At 44.3% G+C, this 12,551-nt stretch overlaps 1 protein-coding gene across 2 annotated transcripts in view; it reads right to left on the reverse strand.

Annotated features, from left to right (window-relative positions):
- Nucleotides 1-4,896: 4,896 nt before the first annotated feature.
- Nucleotides 4,897-12,551, reverse strand: part of FAT3 (FAT atypical cadherin 3) — a 645,819-nt gene continuing 638,164 nt past the window's right edge. Inside the window, exons 25-27 of one of the 2 annotated variants that reach the window (XM_024987225.2) lie at nt 11,999-12,058; nt 11,220-11,255; nt 4,897-10,566 (exon numbers count right to left, since the gene is read on the reverse strand). In XM_024987225.2, the coding sequence (XP_024842993.1) occupies nt 9,944-10,566; nt 11,220-11,255; nt 11,999-12,058 (719 nt within the window). In that variant the 3' untranslated portion in view covers nt 4,897-9,943. The remainder of the gene's footprint in view (nt 10,567-11,219; nt 11,256-11,998; nt 12,059-12,551) is intronic. The other variant, NM_001206882.2, reaches the window with a different exon arrangement.

Consider the following 12,551-nt stretch of genomic DNA (forward strand, 5'->3'; position numbering starts at 1 on the left):
CCCACTAGCGCCACCTATACAAAAAGTTGCCATTATCTGAACCTCTCACTGTTAGGAGGTTGAATGCGGAAGCATAAGTATTCACACTAAACAAATATTCACCAATGAACTGAAAATTTGTAAAAATAGTGTCTGCTCCAACATCTCTTCCTGCTTTCTCCTGGAGTCAAGGTCTGTGCCGGTTTGGCTCTAGCTGATCAAGGGCTCTGCATACTAAGTGCCAGTTCAATGCAACTTGCTACCAAATGAAAGGGCACATCTGGAAAAATGGGTGGAAGGAAGGATTTCGGAAAGCCTGGGAAAGTGACATGGAAGGAGATATTTGACTCTTGTGGAACCTGGTTGACCAACGAGGGACTTGTAGATCAGAAAACATCTAAAAAGGAAATCATTACAAAAGGTCACCAAGAAAGCACTTAATAGAGAATAATTTGAACATAAAAAGTTTTAAAAATTTCCCCTACATTTTTAAAGAAACGATCTTGTTTGTTTTGGAGGGAACATCAGTTGAAAAGTGCAGGGGAGAGAGCGGTCCCGGAGCAAGGGGACATGTGTGTATCTACAGCTGATTCATGCTGATGCATGGCAGAGACCAACACAATATTGTAAAGCAACTATCCTTCAATTAAAAATACATAAATTCACAAAAAGAAAAATGTTCTGGGGACCATTCATGCTTTGTTTTGGATGTCTTTATATTATGTCTGTCTTTGTGTGGAAAGCACTTATCTACTACTTGGGGCAATATTTCTTATAATTCCAAAAAGTATATTCATAAAGGTTCTCATTTAAAAATATTAATCTATGTAGACAATGTCCTAAAATCATATACTCTGAAAAACAAATGACCATTTTTAGAAACACATGCAAGTGTTCTACAAGCCCTTCTTTTGCCTGGCTTCCTTTATCTCATTTTTGTGATGAACCTGCACTGGTTTGGAAGTAAGAAAAAGGAAAAGATAAAGAGAAGAATAAAGGAAGCAAGAAAGGAAGAATAAAAGGCAGTACAAATATTAAAGGGACATGAAAAAATGTTTTAGATAGAGTTTTCTATTTTTAATCCCCTTATTCTTGCTTGATCTGTTAGGCTGCTTTAATTTTGAGGCCAATTAGTTCCAAATTATCATTATTGTTAATTATTTAGGTTGTTCCAAATCTTTATTAAGAACAGTACAGAACAAGCATAAGTGGCTGAAAAGTAATTGGAAAGTAAAAGAATGGAGAGAAAAAAGGAAGAATTTTGAGAAACGAGCCAAAGTGCTTCAAGATGTTTATCTAGGTTGGGAAACTGCCCTGCTGTGCACTAGAAGAGAACTAGTGACCGCAGATGAGAATTTTTACAGAAATCACAATTGAATAGTATCATCTGTTGACCAGCTTGATTTCAGCTGTTTTGGCAGAAGTGTTTTGTTTGGATCTTCTGTCCACACAGAGAAGGGCAGGTCAAGGTGTGAAGAGCTGCAGGCAACACGGAGGGGCCAGCGGAAACTGGAAGCTGCTAACTGGTAGGAACTTGGACAAACAGGAGAGTGTCAGTCTGATAGAAACTTCAGAGGGTCTGTGCAGAGACTCGCAGCCCTGACGCTGTCCTCTGAAAGCCCTGCTCACGGCAGCGTTTGACCTGTGTCTGGAAAAGTGAATTTAAAGGGGAGTTCCCACCATTTTAGCGTCATTTATGCTGAACGCTTACATTTCTTCTGGGAGTCTGGAATTTTGGTACATCCCAGGCAGAGGTGCTGACAAGACCAGCCTTCAGTGAAACCCTGGATGGTGAATGTGTGTTGAGCTCCCCTGTGCTGAATCTCCAGTTATCTTAGGGAATCACTGAACTCAGGTGTGCCTTGGAGACCCCGACCCAGACAGATAAAGTGGCCTTTCCACAGAAATCTGTTTCCAAGCTAAGAACCAGTCCATTATTTCAAAGAAACAGCAGAGAATGGAGACTGACATTAAAAAATCTCTTTCCTCTTTCCCTAGCCAGACCAACGTTATTTCTTAATTGACATCTCTGGGTGTCCCTACCATTTTGGAGGTAAGGATGGAGATTTAAACACATTCTCTTTCTGCGAAGGGTGGCCACAGGAGAGTCTTGAACACGAATATTTTCTTGCTCAATTCATGAGCACATCCCTGTGTTGTTGGATTGAAAGGCAGGAGACTTTGAGCGTTCTCAGTGCTTCCCTCTCTTGACATCTTTCTTATTGCAGTTACTAGATTCACCAAAATGAGGAAGGATTTATAAGATCAAGGGAATTTAGTTGGAGATGTCACTGATTAATTTTTCAATCAAGAATGTCTAGTGAGGGTCAGTACTGCACTGTGCGTGCGTGCTAAGTTGCTTCAGTCGTGTCTGACTCTTCGCGACCTCATTACTCTTGTGTCCACGGGATTCTCCAGGCAAGAATACTGCAGTGGGTCCCCACTTCCTCCTCCAGGGATCGAACCCTCATCTATTATGTCTTCTGCATTGGCAGGCAGCTGCTTTACCACTAGCACCATCTGGGAAGCCTGGTATTGTCCTGGAAACCCAGGAAATAAAGACAGAAAAGACTCAACTCTGCCCTCAGGTGGCTTCTGATCCAGTGGGGGAGCCAGGGCCCCACTGACATTGGCTCAGACTGGGTTTCCAGAGCCCAGCAGTTTGTGAGCTGGTTCACATTATCCTGGTGGTCTGAAGCCAGCCATGACACAAGAGTTCATACTGAAACCGAGCAGCACCCTGCGGGGCTCCTGGGCACGGAAGCCTCTCTGTGTCCCCTGTTCCTAGTTTGTAGGGAATGGATTTTAGCCCCACGGCCTTCCCTGAGTTCCAAAGGGCAGGTTCAGTTATTAGTTATTATCAGGCAAGGGAAGGGATGCAGAGACAGAGGAGTAGCAGTCAAGAAATAATAGTGTAGCCTTGGGGCAGGATCCTGGTTCTGCCTGAAGGGAAGAACACACTGTTTCCGAGCTCTCCTGTAGAACTAAAACCCCCAAGGAATGGAAGATGCTAACTACTTGATGAAGCATTCTTCATTCCAGAGAGAAGGTCACAGATCCATAACTTGGGAATCACAGAAGCTCATCAACAGACCACCTGAGACCAGATTAAAAGAGGGCAGGCCCCGAACATACTCTGATCCTTATCAGCAACCCTATCCTTGAACCACTGCTGTAAAACTCCTCACCAAATCCCAGACATACAGTTTGGAGGGCATAAGCCCATGTGACCTCCTTTGCCTGGCAAAGCAATAAAGCTGTTGTTTTCTACTTCACCCAGAACTGTGTCTCTGATTCAGCACCAGTGCTTAGAGGCTAAGTTTTTGGCATCAATACCATGGAAGTGGGCAAAGCTAGCAAATTGGTGCGCCCCCTCTTTTATCTGATTGTTTATCTGCCTACCAAATGCATGGATGCGTTAGAGGAAGCAAACTGACTGAAACCTCCCACCCTGGCCGGCACCATAGTAACTATTTGCAGGAGTCCTTTTACGACAGGAGGTTCTGGTAAGGAACACGGAACTAATAAGTCGCCACCAAACAGAAGAGTTCAGGAAAGGTCAGAAGGAGACACCATGTGTCCAACCGCCTCCCAGAATCCTCGCTGGCATCCACCTTGGCTGAGTGATGCCTGCGCCACCAGAAAGGACTCTGAGTCAGAAAGATTGGCTAAATACAACCCAGAAACTAATAACAATACCCTAGACTGCAAGCCACAGGGCAGAGCAGTCCTCCCGGATTCCCTCAACACTCCTGCTCTCGCCCGGGTGCCCTTTCCCAGTAAAAGTCTTGCTTTGTCAGCACATGTGTCTCCTCGGACAACTCGTTTCCTAGTGTTAGACAAGACCCACTTTCGGGCCCTGGAAGGGGTCCCCCTTCCTGCAACAGATGGACAGGCAACTGGAGGATCGCAGCCCACTTGGTCAGGAGAGACTGAAAGCCCAGCCAGGGGAGCACGGAAGTGAGAATCCAGCATCCCGGGGAGGGAGCGGCCTGTGGAGCTGGGCTGCTGGAGCGGGCAGGGCCAGCCCCAGGCCGCTCAGTGCCCAAGGAGGCGCCTTCGTGCCGCTGCTGCTCAGACAAGGATGCTCTCACAGCAGGCCTGGCCCTCCCGAGCCCAGGCGGGGTGGGGACTGTGCTCTCCTTTTGTAGTCAGTCCCTTGTGGTCTCAAGTTAACTTCCTGTAATGTCACTTCTTCAGAAGATCAATTTGGCACTCCTCAACTTCTCTTGTATATATTTTGACTTTAAGTCTGTATACAAAATTGTCTAGAGCTCTGCTTTTTGGAGGAAACTTCGGTGCTAATTGTGTCCCCAATTTTGGGGTTTATTTATTTATTTAGGATGGAGAAGGCAATGGCACCCCACTCCAGTACTCTTGCCTGGAAAATCCCATGGACGGAGGAGCCTGGTAGGCTGTAGTCCATGAGGACATGACTGAGTGACTTCACTTTCACTTTTTACTTTCATGCATTGGAGAAGGAAATGGCAACCCACTCCAGTGTTCTTGCCTGAAGAATCCCAGGGACGGCGGAGCCTTGTGGGCTGCCGTCTATGGGGTGGCGCAGAGTCGGACACGACTGAAGTGACTTAGCAGCAGCAGCATTTATTTAGGAAGAGGCTTGCTGGTAAAGCTGCCTAGAATGCATGGGGATGCATTTACAAAAGATTTCTGCAGTGATGAGGCTCAATGATCCAGCACTGTTTTCATCCCCATCAGGAAAAAAACCCTATAGGCGATGGCACCCAGTAAGAAGCTACATCAAATTTCAATGTAGGCGTGCACCAGAGCACGTGGAAGTCTCTGTGGCAGAAAGAAGTTTCTGAGGAAACTACTATCCCTACAAATATAATTGCCATGTGAGCAATTAACGGAAGACAAATGAAAGGCGACCCTTAAAAAAGTCAACACGACTGATAGTTTCAATTTTTTCTTTTTACTTGAAAATTTGTTTAACCATCAAATTTTGGCAGTTACAAACCTGTACACTGTTTGTTTTTTTGTGGGTTTTTTTTGTTGTTATCTTTTTTGTTTTTCTTTCATTTTTTTAGAAAAAGAACACAAGACTGAATACTGCCAACAGCATTATATGCAGAAACAATTCATTTCCATAAGGGACAGGATCCACTTTAAGTGTTAGCTTTCCCTTTGCATAAGGTTTGGTGTGTGATGTGTGTGCAAGTTGAGGTGAGTGTATGTGAGTGTGAAGAAATGATGTACTTCATTCTGAATCTGAAATGGCATACAAATCAGGTACTTAGTAACTGGGCAAAACACACTCGATTTTTAAAATGTCAATAAAAACATTTTCTTGGAAACAGAGAAAGTTAAATGAAAACAGTGGAACCAAAGAAAGGCTATAGAACATTTGGAAATGACTCAAAAACACCATTTTCAAATCTAAAATGCTTTATGTGTGTGTGTGTGTAGTTACCTCAATAGTTTGCAGACCAACAGCGTGGGTGACTTAACATTATATTCAACCCCCCAAATTAAAGTATCCTGATAGGCATCAAATACAGTATATCTACAAAAGCCTGGAAAATTGAAACCATTATATACAATTTTATAAACATTTTAACACCGAAACATACATCTTTTACAAACCAGCCTGTTTGTAACAGGTAAATTTACATGACAATCTCTCTGATACAGTGCTTAAAAAGAACTGCTTCCATTTCTGAACACATCTGAACACATTTGTCATTTCCCAAAATGCAGTAGTATGGGCTCATAAAATTGTTCAATAGTAGCAATTCAGGTATTTGTTTGCCAGAAGGGTACTACAGTACATACTGATGGGTCCAAACACACTCCAAACGACTCTACGATTCTCGAGTGCATTCTAAACACTGGAAGAGACTAATTATGGCCTTTGTGTAATATTACATACTTGTAATTATTGCTTTTCATTATTACATAAGGAAAGAAAATCTTATTCTTTTCCTATCTCTTAGCCAGCTGGCTAAATATTAACTGATGCCAAATCCACATATGGCAACTTTAAACCCTAGAATTATACAACCAGAAGCTTAAAGACATTGTGGATTTCCACCAGACTAATGTGCAGTTGAATGCTGCAGGACAAACCCCAGCAAAAACACAGAACCCGCCTTGTCACAGACCACACAAAATGATAACGCTAAAGAAATGCCTCTTCACATCTCCATTTCTCATGATTGGAAGCTAAAAACAAAAAACATAAAACCTAACCACTTTAGCAATATCCGTGCACTGGGAGGGCAGCAGAGAGGAGAGACCAGACGATTATCTGGACAGTGCATGCCAAAGGAACAGCAGAGCTCCCAAAATTCTCCCATGGAGGTGTCCCTGGGTCCTCAATGATCTAGTTTGCTTACCTCTTGTCTCCCTGATGCTGATCATGTAGACTCAGGCATCGGCGGGGCAGCGGGTGGGTGGGGGTGGGAAGTAAACAGGAATTGGCCAACAATGTTTCCCTTGCTTCCTTTCCCCAGGCTCTGCTAATGATTCCCAAGAGTGGTTCCAGGTAAGTTCCAGGAACGCATCAATCCCCTCTCTAGGTTTTCACCCCAATTGTCTGATAGGATAAATCTTAAATGCATGGACGTGACTTGTTCATATCACCAAGTCTTCTACAATGGCATTTCATGAACTGGCAGGATAGGAGTACATGGAAAGTTGGCATGGAATGAAACTCAGTAACAAAATCCTCATAGAAGAAAGCAAATAAATTAAACACCTACCTTCTTTATCTTTTACAGCCCAGAGCTTCTGCTGACTGTATGACAAGCACCACTAGTCCAGCTACTCTCAACCTAATCAGAATGTGTGCAATACAAGTAAAGTGCCTACAATGGGCTATGGAAAATGGCTTCCAGAGGTAGCACATACAGGTGAGGAAAACATGTATGGGAAAGACACTAATTGGCTTAAATCTTTCCCATGTGGTTCATCAGGGTGAATGGGGTAGGCATAAATACCAGGGCTGGGAGGAAAGAAAAAAGAAAAACAAATGGACCCGGTAGGTAATATAATCAGAGCTTTACTGTACTTACTGATCAGTTTGAGTTCCATTTTATAACTATCATTCCATCCTCATTTTAGAAAACATTCATTTGGTGAAAGCAGTTTTGATAGATGTCCAAAGAAATGTATGAATTTTGTCAATACACCTTTCCTATGGGGGCTGCAAAAAAACCCTAAGATCATGAGGCTTCCAGAGAAATACTCTCCATGAGTTCTATCTTCTAGTATATCCCAAAGCAGGAATGGGGTGAAATCAAAGCTCCAGCAGAAGCAGGCAGATACCATGCCCCATGCAGATTAGTGGTGAATAATAGTAATAGAAAGAATACTGGTCAAATGGATGAGTTCTAGTTCTTGTTCAGCTACTTAACTTTCTGTGTGAGCTTGGGTGAGTCCCTTCCCCTCTCTGGGTATGCTTCCTCTTTGATAAAATAAGGGGATTGGATAAGCAGATCTTAAGGACCCTTCCAGCTCTTGAATCATTGGTCACCCCACCTAGTTCCATCTTGGCCTGGCTGCAAACCATTTCAGAATCTACAGGAAAAGCTAATTATCCAGAAAGTGAAAAGATACCATGTGTTGAAAGGTAATTGATCAAAACATAACACACTTGTCTGGGATACATTTAGCTGCAGAGCTACTCTGCAGAAAACCAGGGGAAGATATCCTGAAGAAAGAGGTATTTTATACAGTTCAGAGCCAAGAGTGGGCACAATTTTCTTGGGTGACTTCACAACAGCATTAGGATCTATTTATTACTTCATTACTGGGTTCCGAGGGCACTCTGCCTGGAGGGTATGCTGTGCAAGCAGGAGTGACTCATCGGCATTAATCTCCTTCTAATATTTCCTGGGGCAAGAAATGAATTGTTGGTTTTACTTTGATTGTTTTTTATGCCACTGCATCATAGAAAGTGTAGCAGCGATTCTATTCTAGACCATTAGTCTGTCATTTTCTCTGTGATTCTTGCAAATGGGTTTCTTACATAAGGAACATACCAAAGATTTCATTCTCCCAAGCAGCCTTAGTGAAATTCATTTATTTCAAGACCACAGTGCAGATAATGTTTCCATGAGTAGGTCTGACTAAGAGATAGGAAGAGGAGAAAAGCTGAAAAATCTGTGAAGTGTATGAGTGTACAGTTTACTCAGGAAGCTTGAGAATGAATCGGAATTTTTGTTTGTTTGTTTTAACCACAAACTTGTGGAAACACTGACTCTATAAAGAAGTGGACTGAACATGAGTGAAACAACTGAAAAATACGTCTGAGTGGATGAGACACACCAACGCCGTATGTCACCAGAAACTGTGGACACAGAGATTCGCTCATATGCAGAGAGTGCAAATACGCATTTATTTAACCATGGCCTCTGTGCACGTGCCCATGAGCCGACTGATGCAAAAGAGAAAAGTTACTCAGCTCATCACCTTTAAGCTTCGAGTTACTGTATTCCCAGTCAGATGATTCTCCTGGCAATTCTGGAAACTCAAGGTCAAAGCCCGCATGTCGGAAGAGAGGAGAACCAAAGGGCAGGGGGTAATGAAACTTTATACTTTTTTCAAATAAGAGTTTAGTTCTGAAAAATTATAACAAAATACTGTTTTGTCTTCTTCCTTAAAAAAGCTCAGTTTTGCTTCAAGTTAATATAAACGGCAATACCAAAATAAAGTTAACTGAATCGGAAAAAAATATGGCATTTGGTGTTTCTCTAATATCATCAAGATCAGAGAAATCGGAAGGTTGGCCTTGCTGGCAGGATTTTTAACACAGGTTGTATCCTAAAACCTTCCTGTCACTTTTCCTCAAGAGCAGCCTTACTGAGTGCAAGCACATATCTGTACATAGGCCCAGACACACACACTATTATAATTTATACACAGTAACTAATCTTTCTTCTCCTTTTTTTAAAAAACAAAATTGCATCTATAGTGATGATGCTATCAATTTAAAACACACACCTTTTATCTGCATTATCAAGAACTGTGATTATCTAGCTGAAAACTTTGGAAGTATTAAATTTTCTTTTTTTCCTTGAATTTGTGAATTCTGCTTAAATCTCTCAATATCTCTCATTCTAGGGAACAATGTACTAAAATATTCCTTTTTTTTGTCTCTTTATTTCCTGATTCTCAGAACAAAGGCCAATTTCTGCCTCAATGTTAAAACTGTAGTTACAGTCAAGAATATTTACTGGAAAACACAAAGACTGATAATCACATTCTTTCCAATGTTTGCACAATATTAACTTTCCCCTCAACTTACAAAATGGGACCCAGATATCTCAAGTATTCCTCTTCATTGATATCTTTCTCAATGATCATAAAATATAACTATATTATTTTGGATGCTTAACACAAACAAACAAACAAAAATAACTGAGCATACTAAACATGTTACCCAAACCTAACTTTATAGCTGAAAATTGGGTAGCTTATTTAAAAAAAATAAAAAGTTGATTTGAAAGGCTTCAGCCCATTTTCTTATTTAATAATGGTCGTTCCTCTTTTCTTTTGCCTAAGAGACTAACTTTCCCAACAGTCATAACTACTATTTTCACTTTCCCCCATTGGCTCAAAATTACATGCAACAAAGCCTCTTGGCTTGCTGCCAGTTATTAATACTGCAAGGACCAGACCGACGCTGTAACACTTCCCAGGGCACAAGACTGCACAAAGCAGACAGACGGGCCGTCTAACGTCACGGCTGAGCTTGATTCCCCCTTGAAAACCTCGGTGCACCTCTGGGTCATGTAGGCAGGCACGTGCTGCCCGGACGATGGTTCACCTCTCAGAAACAATTTCTGAGCCTTTCCTTTTCACCCAAGCGGAGTCGAGCTTGCTCGTGACAGTACGGGGAAGGAGTTTCCAGCTGAAAATACCACGTTGTTTGCTGTGCGGAGCTGCGAGCCGAGCCGGTCTCTGCGCGTTGTGCCAGCCCGCGGGCTCGATGCCGCCTCTACACCTGGGTCTGCTGCTGGGTCTCCAGAAAGGGAATGTGGAGGCTGGCGAGGCTGAGTTCCCCGACGCTCTCATAGTCACTCACGGCCACTTCGGAGTCGTCGAAGCCGCAGCTGGCCGACACGTCGGAGGACGAGGGGCCCCGGGAGTTGTGCAAGGAGAGGGCCACGCCGTCTGCGGGGCCCGCCGCGGCCTCCGCGCCCGGGTTCACGCTCACAGCAAAAGTACTGAACTCGCCAGCGGCGGGCGGGCCCCCCACGTCCGTCTCGTGGGGGAAGGGGTGGGGAGGGAGGTACTGGCTGGGGTGGAACTGCGGCCGCCTCCGGCAGCCCGGGCTCAGCGTGCCGGCCAGCGAGCCGGGCCGCGCGGGCGGCAGCCCGTCGTACTGGTCCGCGAAGTCCTCGGGCAGTGGCGGCGGCAGCGGGTCCTGCCCCAGGAAGTCATCGTCGTGCGGCGGCGGGTACTCGCTGTCCACGTCGTATCCCCCCAGGTAGTAGTCGCTCTCCAGCCCCCGTGCACTGCCCGGTGGTGCTGCGCCCTCCTGGCTCTCATAGGTGGGCACCTCTTCTATGTCGGACAGGCGGGCCCCAGGCATCCAGTCGGACGTGTCCCAGTGGTAGGCTGTGAGAGGGAAGCCAGGGCAGTTAGTTTCCTCCAGGGCGGCGCTGGGCACAGGGCGCAGAAAGCCGTGGGCAGGGGACCTGGCATGCAACTTTCAATGCCCAGGAGACAGCTAAGAAGCCAGGCACAGCCCCATGCTTTTTATAGGGCCCTTCTCAGGCCCAGCCGTGCTCTTGCCCTGGGGGTACAGGCAGCGGCAGCTCTGAGGACACCTGATTGTTGCCGCGTCTCCCTCTCAGCCTTGGTGAGCAAGGGCACGCTGTGGAAACACAGTTCTAGAAGGCTCTCCCCTCCACGCCGTCTTTCTAGCTGTAGGCTAAGTGCAGAGCCAGGCTGGCAACATGCTCTAAGAGGCAAGATGCACCAGCCTTCCTGTGGACAGCAGGAGGGCGGGAGATACCCGTGCAAATGAATGAATGACTGGGGAAGGGAGAGGCTTGGGGAGGGAGATGTGAGCAGGGCTTTCACCCCTAGTGCTGAGCACACAAGACACCTGGAACATGCAAAAGTCAGGGCACACGAGACACCTGGAACATGCAAAAATCAGGTCAAAGACACTCAGAAACGATGGAGGGAGACGGACAGGTTAAGAGCAAACTCAGAAATTTCTAATGCATAAGGAACATCTGGTGCTGGGGGCGTGGCAGTGTCACCTCGGTTGAAGTTCTGTCCTTGATCCATGACAGACACTGTTTAAATACAAAGGGAGAAGTGAAACTGACAGTCCAAGGCATGTGAAGAGGGTATAACAGGACATTTTAAATGACTTTTAACAATGCTCCTATTCCTCCCTGTTGTTATTTACAAAACAAACAAACAAAAAAACCCATCTATAGCAGGCCCTAGTAGTTTTAAATCACTAATGAAAGTTACTTGATTGAAATCAATCCCCATAATATTGTAGCTTTGAATGATTTCTTAAATATCCCTAGCTCATGGTAGGTGCTCAATCATGTTGAACGTAAGAATGAACTTAGTATTAATCTGGACTTCAACTAAGTGGATATTCTTCTCTGGGAAGAGATTTTGTAAAAAGAGTATCTCACATATTGAAAAAATTATGAACTGGATTTTTTTTCAAAACTGTAAAATTCACTCTAATTCAGAGAGAGACATTCAGTGTCTCATTTGAAACCACCTTTTTACTGTTGCCAGCTGATTAAAATCACCCTTAGTTCATAAAATAAAGAAGCTACAAGGATGTATTATACAGCCCAGGGAATATAGCCAATATTTTATAATAACTATAAATGGAGTATAACTTTCAAAAAGTATTAATCACTATGTTGTACATCTGAAACATATATAATACTGTACAATTATACTTGAAAAAAATAAAATAAAATCATCCCTTTTTTGAAGTAACAAGGAAGCAGTATTTCCTAAAAAGGTAGTTGCCCAAAGAAATGCTACGGAAGAAAACAGTAAATACCTTCATTCTCTATAGTGTCAACTACATTGTTGACAAGCTGAATGACAGTCACTATGGATGCTTGTGGCCAGGAAAGACGACAGGAGGGAGGAGAAGGACAGTCTCAGGTTAGTTACGTCTTCTGAATATACACTCTTAACAACAGCACAACAACAACAAAGGAACTGCCCGCCAATGCCCAGAGCTTCCCACAGTCCACCGACTGGACTACAGCGGACACTCTTATCCCCTGGGTTCTCGGAGGAAGGGAAACAGCAGCAAATCTAAAGGCATGGTCGGCAGGAATTGCCACGCCATAAATTCACACCTCGTGGCCCAGGGAAATCAATCTAGGAAGGCAGAGGCTCATAAGCTCGTGCTAATTTCTCATTAGTAACTCCCAAAGGCTCCGAGGAAGATCGCACTATTCCCAGGGATAATTACTTGCTGGTCAGCTGTGCTACTCCGAGCCAAATGCCAGTCATGGACGATGACCTTTGCAGGACTGATGGTTTCACCCTCAGATGGCACCAACGGCAACCTGGGACGACCCGAGGCCCAGCTCCCACCCGCC

Source organism: Bos taurus, chromosome 29 (genome assembly GCF_002263795.3).
Source record: "Bos taurus isolate L1 Dominette 01449 registration number 42190680 breed Hereford chromosome 29, ARS-UCD2.0, whole genome shotgun sequence".
NCBI classification, from domain to species: domain Eukaryota; kingdom Metazoa; phylum Chordata; class Mammalia; order Artiodactyla; family Bovidae; genus Bos; species Bos taurus.